This window comes from Atractosteus spatula, chromosome 1 (assembly GCF_055471065.1).
Source record: "Atractosteus spatula isolate fAtrSpa1 chromosome 1, fAtrSpa1.hap1, whole genome shotgun sequence".
Taxonomy (NCBI): Eukaryota; Metazoa; Chordata; class Actinopteri; order Semionotiformes; family Lepisosteidae; genus Atractosteus; species Atractosteus spatula.
The window spans coordinates 12,987,711-13,011,917 of record NC_142706.1 but is presented as its reverse complement, the minus strand read 5'-3'; the positions used below and the strand labels follow the sequence as shown (position 1 = coordinate 13,011,917).

Here is a 24,207-nt window from a genome sequence, read left to right as displayed (position 1 = left end):
AGACTTTATAATTAGCAGTCCTCAGGCAGACTTAACCTAGAATGAACGGGTTGAAATGCACCATGTACAGTAATTGCCCGAGCAGATAAGAAGTTTAAAAACCCAAACCTTATCATTTCCAGATAATATCTCAGCTGTGGACTGGTTTCCGGATGACTTTAACAATGCACTCCTTTCTGTATTCTACATTGAAAGTTTCCCTCATTACATGGAAGTGCAGTGCACTGGGACAATTCAGATGAGGGGAATAATTTTACGCTTGAAAAGTACATGTGGTGAAAGAGAGACAGAGAGAGAGATTTGGGGGAAAAGCAGAACACACAACACATGGCAGGTAATTGGAAACAATTGTGTGTTTCTTACACACTTCCTATTAGTGTGCTAAGATATTGAATAACTCTTAATCTGTGGTCATTCCGGAATCATGCTGTTAAGGGACATGTCTTTTCGTTATTAACAATGGTTCCCAAGCAATGCAGTTGTCAGGGCTTACCCCTCACACCCCTAAGTCACAGCTAACTCACACCTCTGTGAATTTTTGCAGAGGAGGCTCCCTCTCCTCCTATAGTAAGGATGAGTTTAGGCTGTGCCTCTCTTCACTGGGTAAATTAGTAACCCATTTCATCCTCTGATTGTCAAGAACTGGACCCCCGAGACCAGCACTGTGTTTGCATTGTGTGTTTGTTCCTCTACCCCATTGTGCCATCTAAAAGACTGACTTCTTCTAAATAACACCTGTAGGTTTACCAGGGATGTATTATTATGGTTTACTGGAAGTTTTTTAAATCCCAGATCAGCATGGGACTGAGTATAAGCTCAATGTGGAAAGCTCAGTGATTTAGAGGAAAGGGGGACTGGCACTTAGCTACTGAGTCTGATGTGCAGCCTGGGGTTATTTTCACAGGAGATGGAAAATTTACCCGGCTCATGGATAAAACACACAGGGCTGAGTGCAAATGGAAAGCGAGGATTACTGTGGGACACCCGCCCCCACCCCCTTCACAACTGGCAGCCTGCTGAGGCTCAGCAGGTGTGAGTCTGGCTAGTACCAGGATGGGAGACCCCTGGGAAATCTAAGGTTGCTACTGGAAGAGGTGTTAGTGGAACCAGCAGGGGGCGCTCATCCTGCAGTTAGTGAGGGTCCTAATGCCCCAGTATAGTGAAGGGAACACTATACTGTAAAAAAGGCACCGTCCTGCGGATGAGATGTAAAACCAAGGTCCTGACTCTCTGTGGTCATTAAAAATCCCAGGGTGTTTCTCGAAAAGAGTAGGGGTGTCACCCTGGCGTCCTGGCCAGATTTCCCCCTGGCCTTTACCAATCATGGCCTCCTAATAATCCCCATCTATGAACTGGATTAATCACTCTGTTCTCCTCCCCACTCATAGCTGATGTGTGGCACACTACTTTGGCAGCTGTTGCATTAATCAGATGGGGCTGCACATTGGTGGCGGTGGAGGCGAGTCCCCATTACCTATAAAGCGCTTTGAGTGGAGTGTCCAGAAAAGTGCTATGTAAGTGTAAAAAATTAATATTAGTTTTCTCCTTACCTGCACGCCTTTACATGATTCAAACGAATCCATTTGAAAGCAATGCAATGCAATAGGTGTTTCACAAACTGGTAACTAACAGATACTGAACCAAAAACTGTTGGTCCTTTTTACAGAATGGTCCCATAACAAGAACAGGTGCAATGAATATTCATACTCATTGCATCAGTTTTACTTTTTTTTTTGCTGATATATTTGAAAAATGCAATGAAATGCGTTAAACAAATATCTCTAGAAGAATATCTGTTCCCTTCCTCGCAGACTCTGAGGCTGAGATAACCCACATTTGTACAAGATGTACCCAAGCGGAGAGACAGGTGAACAAAATCTCCTTCCACACTTAGTCACCGGATGGTAAATGACATACCCGTGTGTTTTTTCTGGTATATAAATAGGTCTATACGGTTAAAACCAAAATCCCACTGAGGTTCGGAATACTTCTGACGCGCAGTGCAGCAAGGTGCTCTTATCCTGACCCATTTACTTGGCGACGGTCCCACAGCGCCTCAACGCTGCAGCCCACGAAACGCACGACATCTCCCTTTCGGCGTGGCTTGAGGACTAGTCCAGGTGGCTTTCTCGACGGCGTCGCCGGGAAATCGCAGTGCGGCGGAGAAATAAAGAAACGCGCAGCGGAAGGCAGGGGTGCAGGCAGGCTGGGGGCTAGGATAACATCTCTCAGCTCCGCACCGTGACTCCGGCAGGGAGAGCTCCACATCAGCTGGTGTGGGTTGCAGGCAGAGCATGCTCAGTAGGTTTCTGACCTAGATCTCCTGCAGCAGGCGGCTCAGACTGCAGAGCCGAGTGAGCCTGACGTGTGCGAGAGAGGGCTGAGTGCGGGATGGACTGGGGTTCCTAAATTTTTAAACCTAGTGGGGTTTTTCACCCCCTCTCTCTCTCTCCTCACTTTGTTATTAGATTGATTTTAGGGTTATCGAGCACAGACTCGGTTCTTCCGTTTGCGGTAAAACAGGACAGACATTTCGTAAGTACACCGAACTTGACTCTTTACTTTTGATGTTATGCAAGTTACGGATGTGGTACACATAGCGGTAGTAGACAGTAATGGGGGGGGGGGCATGAATGCTGTTCAGTTTTCCGGGCAGAGAACTAAAGGTAATCACGACGTGTTTGGTTTGAAAAAATAAATAAACACAGAGCCAGGTGCAGTTTGGACGACTTAATACGGTTGCTCCTAAGTGAACAACAAGTATAACCTTGGGAGATTTATTCTGTTGTGTATTTGATTGTTTTCGTGTTTCGTAGTTGAGAATACCTTGAAATACTGCGTTTTGTTTTCGCACAGCTTTGCTTTTGGTACAGCGGGTTGGTGGGCAAGTAACAGAAGTAGTTCCCGGAGAACTCAAGTTACATTTGAAGCCATTTAATAACATTACCTAATGATAGTGATAATATAGAAGGGGGTATATGTTTTATACATAAAAAAGGGATCTTAATGCTTTATAAATCGAATTAATCAGTGCCGTTAAGATGTATGTGATTCAAGCGTTTGCCTGCTGGGCAGTTTTTGTGTAAAGGCGACAGTCCTGGTTGCTGGTTTTATTCTGCGGTGGATGGCGTCGTCCTGTCCGCTATGTCGCGGAAAGCGGACCTACGGAAACAGGACACTGAAGTTCAGTTATACAACTGAAAATACTGCGGCAGTCTTTTTTTTTTTTTTGCCCTCACCGAAAACGTTACGGAGGCCGGATGAGTTGTCTAACGTGCGTCCCATGACGAACACCCAGGCGGGTTTAAACGTGACTCTGTCTCTTGTTGTGTTTTTATTTTTATTTTTTTTTTGCTGTAGGACGATGGTTTTGCCAACGGGGAAGATCGCCAGACTGAGTTCTGGCGTGGCGTCGCACAGATAATTCTGAGGGTGACATGGTGACACATGTGAATTGACATCTGCTGGCAAGCGGGCTTGGGAGGACGGGCGCACCGGAGAGGAACATGGACGGACGGAACAGATACGCGCTCCTGGTGCTGGTGTCCGCCGTCGCCTTGAAAGCGGCCCTGGCGGCGACTCCTGCTCCCCGCGGCGTCGGCGGCGCGCACAACCAGACTGAGTCGGGGACGGGCTCCGTTCCCTTCCTGGTCTCCACGATTAGCCAGATCATCGCCAGGGAAGGAAACAGCGTCCTCATAGACTGCAATGCAACCGGAGACCCCCTCCCACGTTTTCAGTGGTACAACTCCAATGGCAACTTGTTGGACACGGAAGCAAGCGGTAAGTTGCCTGCTTTCTCCTGCAGTCTCCGACACAGACGTGTATGTTCGTGCATAATGATTTCCGAATTGCAAGTCAAACCTGAAATATTTACCCCCCCCCCCCCAGGCTCGAAATGGTCTGTGCTGTCACACATTAAAAACATCTTTAGTGAGCATGTTTTTAGGCACTTTTATTTAGCAGCGATGACCGCTTGTGCATAAAACACTATATATCAATATATTCAAGGACTGACGGAAAAATAAATGGTTTTCCAATGAGTGAGAATTGAGAATAAATGGTATGAATTAAAAACAACGATACGACATCTTTGTGCTATCATTATATAAAAGAGTGAATTATGCACAGCTTTTCATTTATAGTTCAGCTTTCTAGTAAATGTTTAGATGCCGACCGGTTATGAAACCATAAGTGCTTGTTTTTATTGTGTTCAGGTCTCATTTCCTCTCAAACTTTGGTTTAAAAAAAAAGAACAATACATTTTCAGCATAAAAGACCAACAGACATGTCACAATCTACTTTTAATAACTCACAGCTAGCCTTGATAATTACAGTATGCAAACAATGCCGTATTAAGTGGGTGTTAATAGCAAATAAATAACATAATGAAACGGATTTCACATGCTGGGTGTTGCAGGAGCCGTCCTGTATAATTTCTACACCGCAAATATCAGACAGTGGCCCAACACTTGTTAGGGTCGATGTTTTTGAAACAAAATCTCAAAAATAATTTTTATTCATTGCACAAGAGAATGGGGTTTCAGAAGTCTGGTGGAGCCAAGAAGATGAGGAATGGGGATTATCAGTTTGTGTCCTTGCTGGAGAAGATTATTGGAAGTCATTTGGGCTTTTTCTTCATTAAATGCTTGGAGGGGGAAGGGAGCAAAAAGGAAAGTTTGGATCCCCATTTTAGACTAGATTAACATTAATTTAATTTTATCTAATTTTTAATCTTTGATTAAGTCTGTTTTTCTACGCTATTTCTCAGCCTCCCTCCCCTCAACCCCGATGATACCCCTTCCTTTAAGTAAGTCAAATCAGTTACTGTACTGAGTGTAAAATGCACCTTTGCATTACACTTTTTATTGAACCTTCTCAAGCAAAAATGGGGAATTCAGAAAATCTGAAAGCCTGTGTTTTACATTTACTGTTCCTTAGTCATGAGAATGATTTTCCTTGATTACAGCCATACATCGGTGCAGTTTGTAAAACAGGACATCTCAAGCCAGAATGGATGGAGAAATACCTTTTTCTGTCATGCTACAGCAGTCACAAGTCCATTATGGCCTCTCTCTGAGGTGTGATATTGCTAAAAGTGAAATAATACTGACTTTTACACATTGATGTTTGGTGAATCATTTGTTCTGCTTTGTCAGAATTGTTTGCACAACTAATGGCTCTGTGACTAAGGATCTGCGCCTGTGGCTGGAAGGTTGCCGGTTCATATCCCGCGGCCGGCAGAGGAATCCTACTCCGTTGGGCCCCTGAGCAAGGCCCTTCACCCCAACTGCTCCAGGGGCGCTGTATAAATGGCTGCCCCTGTGCTCTGACCCCAAGCTTCTCTCCCTCTCTGTGTCTCATGCAGAACAAGTTGGGGTATGCAAAAAAGATTCCTAATACAAGAAATTGTATATGGCCAATAAAGTGATCTTATCTCTTATAATAAGTCTCAAGTGATCCTGATGTGTGAGCATGTCATTAGGGGAATCAGACCTGAGTCTCAGACCCACTCATAGACACCTCTCTGCCCTTTGAAAAACTCCCATTTAACATTTGTTGCTACTCTAGCAAAGTTTGCCAAGAAGCTTGGCACTCTGCAGAAGACATCTAAATTCTTAATTTAATTCTCCCAAATAGCAGTGTTTACTCTTGCTGAATTTGAGTCTTTTGTAGAAACCCAGAAATGTTCCCCTAGTCATTTGGCTGTAGGCATGGGATGTTTTTTAAGATTATGATGTTATTGGTTTGTGTTCCAGTTTTCCTTAAACAGACTGTGTTCCTTGGTGTCATTGCGCTGTAGCTGGTAACATCTTAAGATGAACACTAAACTGAACACACAAAAAAACTTTTCTTTCTTAACTATCGGCTCAGTGGCATTTGAGTCTGTCTGCCAGGTGTTCATCCAGCAGGCTCTTACGAGAAAGGCTCTTTGTCCCGGTGAGGGTCGCGGCAAATCCGGAGTTTATCCCAAAACACAGGACGCAGGGTAGGACTGTCCTCGCCCTGGATGGGATGCCAGTCCATCACAGGGCCACAGAGAGAGGGAGGATTGAGGCGAACGAATTGAACTCAGCCACCATGTCTTCAGGAGGGGGGACCCAGAGCAAGCCGAGGAGAACACCCAATTTTCCAGGCAACATGCAGACTCCACACAGAGGGCACCCCAGTATGGAATCAAACCCAGAATCCAGGAGCTGTGTGGCAGCAGCTCTATCAGCTGTACCAAGATACGAGTGCACTCATGATTTTCCTACTGATTTCCCTAAAGCGAGGAAGCTTTAAAGTTACTGGCTGATTCTGACGTGACTTGCCATATAGTTTAGTTGGGTTTTTTTCTGAGGGGGGCAGAGAGAGTCTGAGTGAAGCAGATGAGTACTTTTACTGTGTTCTTACTGAAGATTATATTTAGCCCCGGGGCTCTGTTGTGGTGTTTGTTTGTGAAACTGATGTCACAACTCCAAGGTTAAGTTCCCTTTTGCTTAGAAAGCAATTTATTTATTAGCCGCTGAACTATCTACAGTACTTCGGTGTGAAGTCATTGTTAGTAAAGCTTTTGTTTTTCGTTTATACTTCATTAGTTTTCATTTTTTCCTCGCTTCTTAGTATGACTCGTGTGTTTCTGTCAGCTGTTAAGTCGGTGTACAGAGCTGTTAACGTTTTGCAGTAAACAGTAGACAGTGTTAACATTTACACAGGCGGTGCTGAGGCGTCTGTAGAATAGAGTATATTATTCATTTCCATCAGCTGTTTTTCTCTGAAGAGTTCAGGTGCTGTGCTATTCTCAGAAGGCTGCTTTTAGTCTGGACTGTTCTGCCTGCGATTTATTATTGCAAGAGGTTAAATAATAGCAGCCAATCTTGATCTGCATCCAGAAAGTAAGTCCTTGTGTCAGCCTTCTCTTATTTCTTTTCTCTCTTCGATAAAAGCCTGTAATAAATTGTATAGAAGCTTTTTTTTTGCTATATCTGCTGTAAATGCCACTTTAATTGTTCTTTAATACAAGTTTAGAGCAGCTCTCTTGCTCTTCTGTCTAGATTTGGATATATACTGTAAGCCCCCCACTCAGCCTGCAAGGACTCTTCTACATTGACAGAAAAGAGGGGGGGAGAAATACATTTAAAATTTAATTCATATTCGAACGAAAAGCCTTTGAAAAACGGCAGCTCTCCCCATTTCGGATTTAGTGAAGGAGTGATTGCTGCCAGTTCAGCCCCCTTGTCTTCTGCGTCTTTGGCCACGAACCAAGGCTGACAGCCAGCATCCTCCTACACATGTACTTGTGGGAGGCAGCTATTATTTGTCACAAAGCACAACAGGTTGTGCTGTTCGTATTTCAAGAGAAATTTAATCAAACTGTAAACTGGAGCTGGTTTGCCTTTGCCTTAATGGCCTTCCTCTGCAGAGAGCCTTGCTGTAGTGTGAGGACAAAGGTCAGGTCCACAGACGTCGTGTACTGGGTTCTGTCCTCACACATCAGTACTCGCGGTATTATCCAGCACATGTCCTGTACAGTAGATGTTCTAGTCTCGGTAGTCTTTTAAGAATCGCTCATTGAGGGATTCTTCTATTTAGTAAAGGTATAAACATGGATGTGGGTAGTAATGTGTTATAGAAGAAGTGAACATCACAGTGCTATACAGTAATCTGGACTCTATCTCAAGAATTTCTAATCCAGCTCTTTTAAAGGTGTGTAATTATCATCATTAGTTTTTCTTCAAAATATCCAAATTTTGCAGAGTCCGATTCTAATTTCAAAAGTAAGATGTTTTAATCTGATATCTAATCCTTTATGGATGTGTTTTAAATGTACAGTATCCCTTTCAATGAGATTCATTGTGCCTGATCATTTCCTGTGCGTATATAAAAGTACTTGACCTCTTTCAAGTGCGCGAACATGTTGCACTCTGCCAGTATGATAATGGGGTGACTCAGATTTCACTTCCAAATAGAAGATGCTAATGACTAGGTACAGTATGCGACAGCAAAGTCATTCTGGTCAGCTTACGTGGTAAATTTCATTAGCAGATTTCAAGTTTGAATTGTTTGAATTTGTCATCCACATTATAACCTTTGATTGGAATGTAACTGTATTAAGTGAAAATATTTTATACATTTTCTGCTTTATCTAATGGACCTTTATACTTGTTAATAGTTATGAACTATTACTTGTTATGAACGCACATGGGCCAAACTGACCTTAGTTCTCCAAAAAATAAAGCAATCCATCAGACACAACACTGAATTATCATTCTGTGTCCGTGGTTGTATTTTATGTGTTGATAAACATGGCCCTACGTAGGTTAATGAAATAAGGACCTTGACAAACTTTTATACTTATAATTCAGAGAAGGTACCGTAGGTACCAGAATTGGTCATTTTGGAGTTTTTACTTTTGTAACTGTGGCTTTTGAATGCATCATCCTTGTCAAGAAGCCCTTCACTTTCTTCAAATTGCGGAATTTAGAATTTAGATTTGAGAAGTGCATATTTAAAAAGGAAATTTTACTTTTGGTGATTCACAGTTTTGCCATTTGTGCTAAGTTGATCAGCTTCACGTGACTGTGTTTGATATGATAGCCACGTCTATGAGATGTCCATCCACACCAGCCTTATATAACCAACCTTAGCCTTGTTTCCTTCAAGTCATGAAGGCCATTGAGGTTCGTAGACTCTACTTGCATACTAAAAATATTCATTTTTTTAAATGGTTGAACCAGTTAATATTAATGATTGGAGGAGTGGTATTTGTGTTACATATTTAACAAGTTTTTAATTCAGGCCTCATAAACGAGCAAGCTACTAAAATAATTAACTCGACGAGATCTAACCTTGTTACTTTCTTATCCACCAGAGGGTACTGCCCCCTGAAATGCCAGCAGAGCAACTCTATAAAGTCCAAGGCGAAGAGAGGAAATCAATGCGAGCTGTAGCTCTTGTGGTTCAGCAATCTTTGATCACGATTGGAAATATTACAGATTTACATTCAAGCGCTGAATCCTTGACAAAGGTGTGCTTACGGATGCCTCCTGAGCTTTTGCATTGTATACAGGAGATCTGTTTTTGTGTTTCTGTTTCTTTATCCACTTGCTCACTGCACAGTGGGCTGCCATCTGCAGAGTTAAACATTTACAAAGCAAATGCTGGGTGCTGGTGTGACTGCTGTGAGATCCCCCCCCCCCCCCCCCCAGAGAATTAAATGCTGCTGCACATCTTTGTAAACACAGCTGCTCAGGCAGAAAAGAAGCTGTGCTGGATTTCAGTGGTACTGGTTGGACAGCCTCCTGCTTGAATATTTCCTTGTTAATTGGAGGCTTAGTGGATAAATAAAGTGTGAATGCTGTGCACTTCTTGCTTTGTGGGAGAGCCCAAGCATCTATAATAGTGTTAATATTTTGTATTTTGTTTTGTAAAACGTAGCTTATTACTTCTTTGAGGTGAAAAGCCTCAGGTGGAAAGTTATGAATCCTAGATTTGTAACAAATGTGCTTGACAAAGTCTGTAGTCAGGTTGTATTTCCTTTACTGTACTGTAAACATTACATAACGCAACCGATAGTCTTTCTCACTTAAAAACATTTAAGAATATAGCCACAGACCCTTATGTTCATGACGCCTTCATCCACCTGGATTGTGAACACTCCTAGCTCATTAGATTCTTCAAATTGGCCTAGTATTTTATTTCATGCCTAATGATTAATTTCTAGTGGATATAAGGTGTAGAATCTCCTCTTGCAAAGTTTCCAAATGCGTTCAATTTAAATTAGTATTAAACAAAAGGGATAAACCTTAATTATTCCCTGTACGATCTTAAAAACTGAGTGTCTGAGCTCCAGAATGAGTCCTGAAATAGAAGCAGCATCATGCCTCAATTCCTGGCTGGGTGTTCATGCAGTTGGGTGTTTATTGTTATTCATACAATTCTTTACAGTTCACCTAAAGGTGGCTTTCTGAAAGAAGCTTTTAGTTCATAATGCTCTTTTCCTCTCCTCCTCTTAGGTGGAAAGTGGTGGATTTTGGACAGCGGTGTTCTGAATATCACCAGCATCACGTTTGCAGACCGTGGGAAGTACACCTGCATGGCTTCCAACATCCACGGCAGTGTGAACTATACCGTGACCCTGAGGGTGGTGTTCACCAATGGGGACATGGGCGTGTATTACATGATCGTGTGCCTGGTGGCCTTCACCATTGTCATGATCCTGAACATCACCCGGCTCTGCATGATGAGCAGCCACCTGAAGAAGACGGAGAAGGCCATCAACGATTTCTTCAGGACGGAGGGCGCCGAGAAGCTGCAGAAGGCCTTCGAGATCGCCAAGCGCATCCCCATCATCACCTCGGCCAAAACGCTGGAGCTGGCCAAGGTCACCCAGTTCAAGACCATGGAGTTCGCCCGCTACATCGAGGAGCTGGCCCGCAGCGTGCCGCTGCCGCCGCTCATCATGACCTGCCGGACCTTCATGGAGGAGATCCTGGAGGTCGTGGGGGTGGAGGAGCAGAGGCACACCTTCGTCCAGCAGGCCCCCGAGGGCTCTGAGGCGGGGGGGGGCGGCGGCGGCGACGACGGTACGGAGGGTGAGGCGGACGTCTACACCATCCCCAGCAGCCTGCTGCGCCGCGAGTCTGCCGCCGCCGCCGCTGCAGCCGACTCCGACGACGGCTCCCTGCAAGAGCAGCCGCGGCACATCGCCATCGAAGTGTCGGTGCACCCACTGTCAAACGAGGACGCGACGTACGAGCTCCCAGCCGACACTGAACCGCCACCGGAGCCAGCGGAGTCGCCCGAATCCCAGCCGAGCACCCAGGACGACGGGAGCGAGCTCTCCGAGGAGGAGAAAGACGAACCGAGTCCAGTGATATACGAAAGCCATGTCTAACGTTGAAATCGAATAGTAATTTCCTATGCATTTCCAAAAAATGCAATGCAAGTTAGCAGTTGTTTTCAGTTTTTTTTTTTCAGGCCAGAGGGCTTGGGAAAAAGCACTACTCCAGTTAGAACTATTCCCCTGCCGCTACGCCTTACACGATAAATATTCTATTTAAAACACAAAAGTGTCTAGAAAGTATATTTATTTTTCCGTTTGTTGACTTTAAACCAATTTATTGCCTCCGTTTCTTGTCCCTTTTGCTTTTTTGCTTCTTTTGAGCTGCCATCATACGTTTAGAGAGCTTCCTCTCGTGTTTCCTGGGATAGGAGATGGGGGACACAAAAAGTGTTTTTGCAGACCTAAACAATCCTTTTCTCCTTGTAGTGCATTAATGTGAGTCGGGGTGACATTCCGGATTATTCCGCTGAATTAACGCCCAGGAGGCAGCTCTTTCATAGCCAAGTAAAGTTTATTTGTTGTTACCAAGACATCTTTTTGAAGTTAATTTTGAAATAAAGCATAGTGCTTTAGTTCACAGCTGCATGTAAGAAGTCTTTTTATTTTTCGTATATTTATGCTGCTTAATTTAACAAAAAATGCTTTTTTTCCCCAATATTTCAGCTGGCGGGTTTCTAAATCAGTGTGGCAGTGTCATTTTGCAGAACGTTTTGTGGTGAAAATCTGTATGTATCCATGAGTGGATCTTTTTATTTGATATATATTGCGTTTAATTTCCTTCAGGTCTTTTTCCACAAATAACTAAGTCACATGCTATATCTGGAACTTCATGTGGAGGTTATATGGAGAGCAGGTAAAAGCTTAGTCCTATCGATCAGTGAACAGTTACTAAAAAAATCGGTATATGAGTGGGCACCACAGTATATTTTCTTATATGGAGGATAATATTCATGTACTGTTCCCCAGTGTTCAAAACTGTGTGTACACCTGGATGTTTTTCCTGGAAAAATTGAGAAAATGTTCTACAGTGGGTTAATAAAATAGTAACTCACAGAAATGGTTAACTCAGGAGCTTGGCTGCACAACTTAGGAATCTGTTGTCTGTTCACTGGTGCTCTAGTTTTAGTTTTTACTACACTGTCCGTCTGAGTTCACAAAATTAGGTGACTAAACACGGTTGTGCATTTAGTTCAAATCAAGTTTAGCTGTAGCATTGCTGTGTGATAAGGATCATCCTTTCAAGACTATTGGTTTGTCTTTCCATTTCATTCGCCTACAGTATGTCACCCTATTAAGGGTATTGCATAACCTACAGCCTCAACTTTTGCATTTCAGCCATGCTAGCAGACGTCCATTTTAAATTCTTTGTGCACGTGTACTGAATACTCGTGCATGTACTGTACGTGCGAGACAAATCCGCACTCCTCAGTGGAAATCCTCTGCCTGCTAATTCTGCACGGATCTGCGCTGGGCGCGTTGAATCAAGCGAACAGGAATGTTGGAGGCAGCATTGCTCAGTGGAAAGGGAGTATTGCTCTTGGCCTGGAGAAAAGCCACCGGCTCAGAGTGCCTGGGAATGGGCAGGTCTGCTTTGTTCTGGCAGAGTTCTCACGTCTGTACTCTGCTGCCTGCCTCCAGATTTCTAAAGGAGTTCTATTGGCAGTTTTTGGCCGCCTTCATACTTGTGTGTGGCTGCTGCATTGTTGCAAACTCCTCAGGGTTTTTGACTCCTTGGTTGAATGTAACCGGTTAAAACCAGTTGCAGTGGTGGACAAAGTAATACAATGCGTGTACAGTATTTTTGTCTCAGTACAGCAAAGAGCAACCAGATACATTCCCAGGATTAAAAGAATGAATTACACTGAAAAGTCTCTTGTGTTTTTCCTCACATGAACTTGGGAGAAGCCACCCCCCAATACCATTCTGAGCAATAAATTGTGCTTGACAAACCGTGTGAAGGAAATAATCCTGAGCTATTTTTTTTTCCTGTCAGGGCGGTCTTAGCAGGTAGGCAGACATATCAATTAGGCAGGTCTCCGTTTTCCAGCTGCAGCATTCCATCTTGGACAAAACAAACCTGTCCCGGCCTGCACAACTTTGAGCCTTAATGAACTGAGAATGTAGGGAAGAGAAAAAAAAGAAATGTCGCTGGAAATTCACCTGAAATGTGAAGCTTCTGCGGTGAGGCCGGAACTTGTGAGAGTTGGGAGAGATGAGAGGCGCAGCAGAAAACGTGAACCTCAGGGTGAAAAAAGGGTGAATTCATTGCAATAGCAGCACGCATTGCAGCATCCTCAGTTATTTTTTTATTCATTTAAAAATATTCACGTAGATCCTTTGGTTGTATGTTATCTCAGTAAACAGAAATTAGCACAGTACTTTAAAGCTGTTAGTTTAAAATTGAATTCAAAGACAATTTGGTATGATATGGAATATCATTCTGCAGTCTTGGAACCACAAAACAGAAAATGACCAAGTCAAAGTTTGGAGACTCCTGTTGAGAAAAAAGGCCATGTCGTTGGCTCTCTTCGAACTCTGTAGGTGTATTGGAAGTGCGACACTTCACTGGTGTGTTCAGGAGTCGGGTCAGCTCCAGTTCAAGCCCTTAAAGGTGAGCAGCAGGATTTGGAGTTCAGTAATCTTAAGTAGGTCAGTTGGTGAACATTTTGGAGGTGGGTTCCTGAGAAAAAAAGTGTTGAAATAAGCCTCGCAAATAGAACTTGAATGAAATAAAAATAACTGGTTGTGTTAGGCAAGTGCAATGGTTTTTCTGTTATGCATACTAGTATATCTCAAATATAATGGTATATCTACTAATTACACCAGATGAAAGACTATATGCAGAAGATGAAAGGCTATGACTTTAAGTGTATGATATATGATATATATGTGCCTATGAAGGTAATGTCTGACCAGTAACAGGGTTTAAGGATAGCGGTAACTTGGAGATCTAATTACAGACTAACACTGTCTCATAACGTTTAGAAAGACTCGCCTTGTATTCCTAGATACATGGAATGTTTTTTAAAATACACATTTTTGTAGTCACTTGCACCGTAAAAGTGTGAACAGTTCTGCACTTTTATGTTCACTAAATAAAAGTGAGTGTTAACGAGCAGAGACTAGCCAGTCTCCAAAAATGCAGTCCTGTCAATTTGAGTTCATTACAAAGTGTCCTGTGGAGGCTACAAAACCGTACAAGTTATGCTTGCACTCCAAACACTTCTCGCTAATGAAGTGGCTGAGGCTGGGGCAGTTTCTTGAGGGCCCCTCATTAGAAGACTGGCTGCTGTTCTGAGCTGAGGCAGCCAGCGGTTTCTCGGTTGCTCAAGGCCACGCTGCAGATAAGCCTGCAGAGGGGATGACGTTGAGAGGAGCAGCACAATATTGGAGCTGCACAAGGCCACCAGCCCTATTCATTTCCTCCTGTCTGCTCTCGCACAAGGTCACATCACTCCGAGTATACTGTCTCCCTGGGCACTTTGTCAGGTGTCTTTGTTTTCAGTGACATTTACATTCACAGCCTTTTTCGCCTTCAGAAAATACTCTCAGTCCCTTGTTTAAGCATTGGATTCTTGGCTTAAGGAAACAGTATAAAAATAACAGTCAAGGATCACAAAGCCTTTTTTAAATTTTTGTTGAGTACACTGGGGATTATGGTATATTACCTTTTCATGTTATCATAACAACACAAAGCCTGCCACATCGGCACACAGGTGAATCATGCCTTTTCTTCCTGAAGGCATTTTGCTTTTTTGCTAAAAGGGATCCTGTATGGAACTTTCCACATCCGCCTACCAGCTTCTAAAAACCACACCTCTCGCTTACTCAGTTTTCGCCTGCCTTCATCTGCCCTATCTGTGCCACTGCAGTAGCTCATCCTTCATTAAGAGGAAAGGGGTCTGACAGAGCCATCTTTCTGGATGGTTTGTCCACCTCCTCAGCCAACGACGGTCACTGTTCGAATCGCATCTCTTTTCTGCCTTACTTTGAGCCTGACTGGAGCAGTGTTTGACCTAAAGTGACCAGGTGGAGTAAATGGGATGTTGCATACAAAGAGAACAATAAATCTTACCCGGATGGTGTTAGCAAATACTCTGATCTATTAAAAAGCCTGGAGAATAAATTAAAAAGCAACATCATTCTGTGTGCAGAATAATCAGACTCCTGTATGGAACGTTTCTTTTGAAAACTGCATATGCATGTTGTATTTTACATCAACATTGTATTTTCTATGGCAGTTAAATGAAATTATAGTTAAGTGAAAACGTTATAAATTATAGCGACAAGATGTTTTGGAAAATTCTTTTACAGCGACTAATTCTTAAAGGGGAACTACAATGCTATTTTTATAATTTGGGGTTAGAAAGAATCAGCACTGATGAGTGCATTACAAACCATAATAAAAGTAAAATGTACACAGTAACTTGTAAAATCTCCAACTTACACCACAAAAGAGTTTTCTGGGTATGCACAGCACCATCTTCTGAGATTCAGAATGAGGCAACAAAACTTCCAGTGATGTGAAGTGGACCAATTACACTGTAAACAAGCAGGCTTGTCAATACATCAATTTTAGTCCAATAGATACTGTATATTGCTTATGATTTCAAGAAGGATTTTGTCTACAAATACAACTTGTTTGCCTTCTCCTAGCTTTTGTTTGTACACTGCATATCAAAATCTTGTAGGGTATTGATTGGATCTGCACCCAAGTGTAGTGTACAGGTTTACACAGCACTGCAGTTCCTGCGCCGCTGAAACTTCACTTAATTCCTAAAAAGGAAGGAGCTGACAGAAAAGACAGGCAGCTGAATTAGTGAAGCTGACAAAACAAGTTACTTTGACACAGAACACAGAAATTCCCTTCCTCAATTTTTTTTTTGGAGATGTGGTCTTGGTAGCAAATACACAGACTTGAAGTGCCTGTTCACAAACCAGTGCAATACACAGTAGTACTACTTTAGCATAAACATGCACCTTATAAATGGGTTAAGCTGATAAAATGTTATCTAAGACCTTCACTTCCACTGAGAAACATGTAAGAAGCAGCGATCAGCATCGCCTTGTCTGTTTCTTGTTCTTAATTTACTTTACTTTCAGATGTGTGTTTAATGTAACACAGTTTACCCACCCCACCTGAATGAAACACAGCAACAATATCATTTCTGCTTTTTGGAAATGGATCAAATTAGCAGGAAGTTTCCTTTTCTGAGGGGTATTCAACTAGCCAAGAGATGGGTAATAAACACAGGCACTGATGTTAGTCCCATCGACAAGTTCCTATATGAGATTCAGCGATTGAATAAGTACAAGTTGTGCAGCAGACATTTCATTCTAGAAATGTTCGAAATGTAATCTGCATGGTGAGTTAATAAGTAGTATTTGTTGGCAAAAAGTCAATATGTTGAGTTCAAGTTAATTGCACTTGAAACATAATCTCTTTTGTGATGTAAATTGGAGGCTGAACACATTACCGTGTAGTTGATAGTTCAGCGTGACTCCCCTGTGACCTTGTATTGGACAAAGTGGTTAGAAAATGAATGGATTTTAAACAGAAAACAGTCAAGAGACGGAGGACACAAAGGCAAAAGGAAGAGCTGGGAAACAGGCAGATGTAACTGGACATCATGACCTCTGAGAAACGCTATAGTCATGTGAGTTTCAGAGTCTGGCAGTGCTGGAATCCTTTCTGTGGCACTAGAACATTATCGACCACATTGGCGTTCTTCAGACCGGTAGTGTAGTACCCCGGTGACAAATATCAAGTCTTGAAAGCTTATCTGCTCTACAACTGGTTTCCCTGGGAGGAACAGGGTACTTTTTAGGTGCAGTTTTATCTGGACTGAGGTGCTGTTATGTAGAAATGCAGCCAATCAGATAACCAAAAGTATCCTGTTTTCCTAAACCATTGAAGTGAAACACTCCAGCATCAGCATCTCATAGCTCTTACAGAATTAAACCAGTTTATTTTAAATTCCTTAGATTAAGTACTAGTTTCAGGCTCATTAATTGTCAACAGTGGCAATGCAGTCAGGCTCTGTGCCCTTGTGAAATTTTACCAAAGTGCATTTGTTTAGTGTGACAGAGTGACAGAGTGACCAAACTCATTCTACTGTGTATTACAGGGTCTTGCATTTTCTTTCATTAAGACTTCAAACATGGATCACTGCTGTCTCTGTGATCGGTTGGACCTTGACTTTTACGCATTTCAATTTGTAATATTTTTATGAAGCAGTCAGATTTAGTTTCCTGCATTACTGGTTATTAATAGAGGTTTTATATGTAACATCCATCTTTTGCCAGGGTCTATTCTACTGTATTCTCCCGCGAGACACAAAAGGATGTTTATTGAGGAGCCAATTATCTTTTTTTTCTTTCATGGTGTTGTTGCTATAACGACCTCCTCTGAAATAAATCGGGTTTTTCGTCCGTCCAAGGTACCTGACTGCGAAGCTCAGATAACACAGCAGGGATAGATGTTTATGTTTTCTTTTCTGTTTAGTTTTCTCTGGCCTTTCCTATAGTAAAACATATCTTGGAAGCTTCCGACATGACATTGAAAATTTGTTTTCAACTAAAAAACATCAACTCCTGGTAAGCATGCTTGCATGTGGACGAATACGATTTCCCTGATGAGATGGGGCAACGTCACGATGGCGAAAACGCTACCTTGTTCCGATGGGAGCCGCTCTAGATTATAATCTTATCATGTGGAAATGTATCTTTGTGTAAAATTCCTAAAGCATTCCCAGCCTGTGACTTTTGCTTGGCCAATACAACAGTGCCTATACAATCATATGATGTTGAATTATGTGTGTATTTCCAATAAAGTTTCCTGCACTTTAGGACTTTTGTTATTTTTTGCCCACAGAAGGAAATTCTTTAAGACAGAGTAGAGGTATAATTTGAATTGCTTTGCTTTATTGGGATTACTCACTTGGTTGTAGACGATGCTGTGGAAATCCCCCAATCCCTCTCTATGAGGAATGAGCCAGGGAGTGGCTGCCAAAGCGAAGATGGGAGAGAGGGAGAGATGTGAAAATGGAACGTGCACAGAATCATGGTGCTTCTGTGTAGGAAGGTGGAAGTCAGCATAATTCCATTCCAACCTAATTAATATTACGATATTTGCATCACAGCAGTGTGTAGCCAGATAACTACGATTCTTAAAACATTGTCTTCTGACGGAGATGAATGGCTTCAGAAGTTAACAAATGGTTAGTTCGTCGGAAAACCATTCAACAAGCATATGTATTGTAAACTTAATGTATCTTTGCTTAGTTGGTACTGGAAAGCTTTTAAAACATTTCTTTTAGATGTGAGTTATGCATTTTTAGACTTAACTGCAAATGTCTTGTGGCCGGTGGTCAGAGTAATAGATCCCCAAATCTGTTGCTGATTATCCCCAGCTGCAGTGTTGTTTCAAAACCAGCTTGCAGGCTGCTCAAGTGGCTGGCATTTCCATTAATAGCTTTTGTACCATCTTAGTCACAACTGATAATCACTCCAAAGCACTTGCAGAAGAAAAATAAATTCAATTAGAAACAATGTACCACTCTACGTTTTCTCAGACACTCATCTTTATTTAGAGATGCTAAAAGAAAACATTCATTGGTTCTGGCACCTGGCATTAAGTCACATTTATAATTGTTCTACACTTAGACATAACCTGGATCACAGTGTAGTAAATACAGTACTGTATTTCTATTTCCTTAATTTTTGCTGGCAGACCTGGGAGCTGAAAATTGTGGAAGTCCAGGGATAATGAGCACATTGCTTCTTCTCCTAAGCTGCCTTTGAAAGGGATAGTGATCCAAACACAATAAATCACAATGTATCATTGCTTTGAAAAACATCCAAGTTTCTGCATACCTTATTTTAGTTTATTGATTTTGTTCTAGAGACCCTCAGAGCAATTTCCAAGAGCTTCCAAGGTGAAGCTTCAATTATGGTAATGCATTTGCTATTCATAGGTTTCACGGTCAATTGAGTTTCTCCCGAGAATCGCCAAATTGTTCCAAATCCATTTTCACCCGTATTCCAGCTCTGGTTTCACTCCTGGTACTGTTTCCAGTTAAATAAACAGCTCTGTTTCTGACAGCCTGTAAGTACTGTATTACTCCAGTTCCACCATGCGCCACAAGAGCAAAAATGGATGTTATCTTCTGCAGCTCTAAAAACATCTCTCAGACCACAAAGACAGGGCCATTGTCTGCCTCCACACTGAAGACTCCACACGTCTGTTGGATCAATACAAATGGCTTTTGCAAAGACTGCCAATACTCATGTTTTTGTGTACAGGCCCTCTCATTAAGCCAAGATCAGACGTCCACAGCTCACATGTGACTGACAGCAAAGGGACACCAACATGTTTTATATGTGGCCACGTTAAAAACAAAGGGCTTGCTTTCTGTCTTTAAATCGAATACACATCCAAAATCTGGATGAGATCTCTGGAAGAATTAAATGAAATGTAACCACATTATAGCACTGAGGGGTGATGCAGATCAAGCACAAAATGCAATATTACAGTGAAAAAGGCATCTCTGGATAAGCTGAATACTCATCTGAGATGGATTTTTGGATCTGTTTTAGGTGCTCCTGGGCACTGTAGGTCCAGGATTTTTAAGATCTTGAAATATGGTAATATTTGATAGATATGTGTATATCTCGTGTGCAGATGTCAGGTAGTGGAAATTAAATGTAACTGGCAAGTACTGTCTGTGCTTCAGTGTTCTGCTGATGTGGGATTCTTGTCTGTAATCAAGAAAGCCAATAGCTCAGTTAGGAAACTCCTTTGCACTTACGACAGCCAGCATAATACACTCAGTAATAACTACCCCAATATTGGACTTTCCAGAATCACCTCAACTCTCAGAACAACTGGGACTCACTTTCAGCAGCATTACCACCTTCTTGCCTGATCTGATGAGATCGCATTACTCCCTAAACAGTGCTGATTAGTACTGGAAGGGGAGAAATCTAAGGAAAATGAGGGTACTGTTGTGTTAATGATAATAATAATTGCTTACACTTATGTAGTGCTTTTCTGGACACTCCACTCAAAGCGCTTTACAGGTAATGGGGACTCCCCTCCACCACCAATGTGCAGCCCCACCTGGATGATGCGACGGCAGCCAAAGTGCACCAGTACCTCACCACACTCCAGTTCTCAGTGGGGAGGAGAGCAGAGTGATGAAGCCAATTCATAGATGGGGATTATTAGGAGGCCTTGATTGGTAAAGACCAATGGGAAATTTGGACAGGACGCTGGGATGACACCTCTGTTGGTGGAGCAGTAGGTGGTGGTTTTCCCTCAAGACCAGAATTTCCACAACAATGCCCCAGTATGGTAAAAGGGGCACTGTGCTGTGGGTTTTTCCCTTCATGTCGATTTTAAACTGAAGCCCTGACTACTTGTACTATAACGATCCCACGGCACTGTTAGGGTGTCTTTTCCACTGTGGGTTTACTCAATCTGACATCCCTTTAATTGGTTTAATGAAGCCTTCTCCGCCTGCCTTGCTGTGTGGTGGGACTGCTGATGCCAAGCGCCAATGTGCATGACCCCAGGAAGGTGCTGCTCTGCAATTTGGAGAGGTGCTTTGGGATCCTTTGCAATGAAAAGTGCTGTACGAATGCAAAGAATTATTCTTGATGTTCTTTTATCCTTACAGTGTATTCGAGTTGGCCTTCTCAGCCTCTGCCTTTTTCCTAGTGGTGGTGGGGAAGGTGACAGCTCGCTGCCCCCTGGCCCGGGTTGACCTCTGGTCAAGCGATGGATGCACAAGTTTGCCTGGAGGACAGAGAAGTAAAGGCCGGCGATGCGCATGTAAAATGAACAGGTTTGACAAACGCTTTCTCGCCGAGGGGGGCGCAGGTCGGTAGCCGAGGTTGGAGAGAAGTAAGGCTGAGGTTCAGACAGACCAGCCAGAGGGCTCTGTGTGTCAGCTCGTGCACCCTGTCTGTGCCTTGGGGAAAAAAGAAAAAAGAGGTGGCTCACAATACCTCCTCCAGGGCTGTGTAGAGCAGGGTGTGCAGACGAGAGGTTACTTCTGCCTTCCTCGTTGTGTAGCACGGCTTCTATTACCAGTAAATTCAGACTTGCCCTTGCCTGGAGACAAGCTACACAAGCGAAGAAGGAACATCTTGCATCTTTAGTCGCTTTCGCGTAATGCAATTTTATCAGTCAAATGTTCGTTGAAAGCACTGCGTGTCAAACAATATGCTTCACTAAGTGCTACCATTAGTTCAGAAGAGGTTGTTTGAGTGCAAGTGCCTGAGACAAGCACTGATGCTAAAGAAGATGTGTTGAGAGTACGACACAAAAGCCACTTTTATATGTCCGACATACAGCTGGGTTCTGTTGGTGAAGGATCTTGACAACAAAGGCGTCCCTGTTGAGAGTCTTTATTAACACTCGGGCTTTGCAGCTTTGAATTCCCTCAGCGGACAACACTAATCATTTGTTACTTTGTATAGCAAGCAGTGACTGGGGAAAGTGGATTAAAATTCTTGAGGACTTAACTGGACCGTTTCAAACTGTCACAAATTAATATTGAGAAGGAACCTAGAGCTGAGAGGGCCCTTTGTTTGTACTATTTACTCCGAAGCAGGGAGTGAAAAGATTAAAATGAGAGTCGCAAAAAATGTGAATAGTGTGATTTGGTTCCAAGGACACGGCAAAATATTTATAAATATATAAATAAATATTAAAAAATGAACATTGTTTTTTTAAAAGAGCACAGGAGAAAATCCCTTCAGAATCCAACAGGAAGACATTAAATGCCTTAATACCCACAGATGACAATCACACGTTGGGGAAAAATCAAAATATCTGTACTATAATTAGATATAATGATTAGAATCAGGAATGTTCTGTAACGTGGACTGGGCTGAAAGGTCCCTGAGGTTTGTTTTATGATATTAAGTAAGATATCTGTGAGAACAAGTTGTGTGAAAATGTATATTTTTTTATTTGTATTTTTTTGGATGAATCGATATTTTAATACCTATTAAAAGATTTTGTACTCAAAAGTGCAATGTATACTTATAACTTTAGGAAAATGACCGTTTATGTTTTAGAACAGCACTCAAATTGGTCAGAGGTTGTTCTTTCTCTTAATGAATATTTACATTTATTATCAGACAGAGCCTCATTCCCAGTAAGAACTGTAGCAGCCCAGACTCTTTACTGGGAACCCAGGGTACAGGAACCAAACACCAGACTGGATGCCAGTCTGTCACGAGGCACACATGCACACAACCATGATTTGGAGACACTGCTTAACCCTGCCAGTACAGTATGTCTCTGGAAGGCGAGAGGAAACCATCACCACAGAGGAAAGTCTGCACAAACCTGATTCCAGTTTTCAAAATCATCAAAGGCAATGATAAAGCCAACCCAGAAGGCTTTCTCTGACTGAACAATGAAACATGACACAGGACACCAGTGGAAACCACGTCGAACTACATTTATAACCAAGACCAGGAGCACTTTTTTACTCAAAGAACAAGCTAACTAGCCACATTTATGAAGGTGACACCCTTGTCAATATAAGCATCTAAGCCTTCCTCATTTTGACAAGTAGACACAGGACACCAGTGGAAACCACATGATGTTTCCTATTTTATATTTGTAGCTTATATTTGCTACCGGCATGCAATACAGTATATCTATACATGAAAGTTAAATTTATTTGTGGTATAAAACTGTTTTCTCTTCTTAGTCTCAATCTCATGGTCTGTGGTTTGTGAGAGAACAGTAATCATCTAATTAATTTACTGCCATCCAGAACATGATACCTGTCCTCAGAGTTCTGATCCACAACAAGCTATAGGAAGGTCAAATTGCTATTATATGTATAAATCATACACAAAATCCCAACGTCTATAACATTGGTTTCATATGTCTCCAGACACGAGCAGTGATAAGTTCTAGATATTCCTCCACTGATCCCTACTGCTCTGAGAGTGTGGACAGCTTGACACCACTAAGCTGACAGAATACTGCTCCTAGCCTGGTGTCTTGGCCAAAGTAACATAGCGACCTGACTACCACCTATTTCTTTGCACACTTTCAAGTTACTTTCCAGGTGCCTAGCTCCTGTGTCCTCAGAGCAGTGTTACCAGCATCTCCCTGCCTCAGTCCAAGGCACAGCTCTGCGAGAGAAAATGCATCCCACACAGGAAACAAGTTTTTCACTTCTCGTTTTTCTGCAGCTTGGGCTCCCTCACCTGTCGGAGAAAAAGAACACAGCTTATTTGTCCAGAAATTCAGCAGTCAGTAGGCGTGAGCAGAGTGTGCTATTTACAGGTGCAGCCACAGGAGGGTGGAGGGAAGACGGACAGTGCTGTTTTGCTGGTAAATCTACCGTAGTGAGCCGTAATGTACATGTAGCGAAGTACAAAACTAGGTGCAATGCTCCATTATACCACTAGAGGTCACTGTGCCAAAAGCTGAATTAGATTTTCGGAAGATGCAGAAAACGAGTAACAGCTGCGAGAACTTTTAAAATAAAAAAAGTGGATTTGAATAAATACAAATTATAAAAGTGCATATCAAATTTTTAATAAGATATATAAAAAATGTTGAATAAATTATATAGCCCATTTGTTTTAAACTCCTGCTATTCTTTAGGAGGTGTAAATCAGGGCGTAACCTCTCTTGTCCTTAAGGCCTGAAACCCAACAGATTTGTGTTTTCAAAGAGCTTGATTTTTACAGTTTGAGGGTTGTATCAACTTAGTGAAGACTTAATTGGGTTAATCTAACTCTTTTCCCTAAGACTTTAGTTATATTAACAGTAATTTAAGACCGGAACTGGGATCTCCAACCTCTGTCTAAAACAGGTTTGTGAGAAGTGAATCGAGTTTGGGGATTTGTTCTGCTTCCTGGTGTACCTGAATTGTGCTGTCCTTTGCTGACAATGTGTGTGTTGAGAACCGCATGAAAAGATAAGAGGCATGTTATTTCACGTTATTTAACAGGGTGGTATAAAGGTAGGCTACTATATAGTTTTTTAAAAACAAAACAGAGCAGCACTGAAATGCATTTGATACATAACCCCAGATTCAAGACGACTGTTGGACTGCATGAAATAAACTCTTGAGATTAGTGAGACTGTGGCATGGATTCTGAAGTGGTGTGGTAGGAAGAGCAAGGCAGTGGAGAATTATATACAGGCCTTGAAGGAAAATGAGAAGACGACATCTGTCCTGGAGCAGGAGTGGAGTGAGGGGGCAGAGTACAAGGTTTCTTGCATGAAAGAAGAAACATGCTTAGAAATGTTCTTCCACACGGGCCTGCATACTGCTGCTATTATAATCTTTCATAATGAGACAGAGGGCAAAAGACAAAGACGTCAAACACAATAC

General features: G+C 42.3%; 1 protein-coding gene across 3 annotated transcripts; it reads left to right on the top strand.

Annotated features, from left to right (window-relative positions):
* The first annotated feature begins 2,071 nt into the window (after positions 1-2,071).
* mfap3l (microfibril associated protein 3 like) lies at positions 2,072-12,696 on the top strand. Of its 3 annotated transcripts, none has more exons than XM_088910592.1 (3): positions 2,072-2,120; positions 3,361-3,783; positions 9,999-12,696. In XM_088910592.1, exons 2-3 carry the CDS (start codon positions 3,507-3,509, stop codon positions 10,877-10,879), a joined length of 1,158 nt encoding a protein of 385 aa, XP_088766718.1. In that variant the 5' UTR covers positions 2,072-2,120; positions 3,361-3,506; the 3' UTR covers positions 10,880-12,696. The 3 variants fall into 3 exon arrangements, with proteins under 3 accessions (XP_088766718.1, XP_088766703.1, XP_088766710.1); XM_088910577.1 differs by lacking the exon at positions 2,072-2,120 and adding an exon at positions 2,301-2,535; XM_088910584.1 differs by lacking the exon at positions 2,072-2,120 and adding an exon at positions 2,605-2,666.
* Positions 12,697-24,207: the final 11,511 nt, after the last annotated feature.

Bases quoted from the DNA above. Each gene is read 5' to 3' on its own strand.
- mfap3l (XM_088910592.1), top strand. From the start codon at position 3,507: ATGGACGGACGGAACAGATACGCGCTCCTGGTGCTGGTGTCCGCCGTC. The intron at 3,784-9,998 runs GTAAGTTGCCTG...TCCTCCTCTTAG, and splicing joins GTTGGACACGGAAGCAAGCG to GTGGAAAGTGGTGGATTTTG.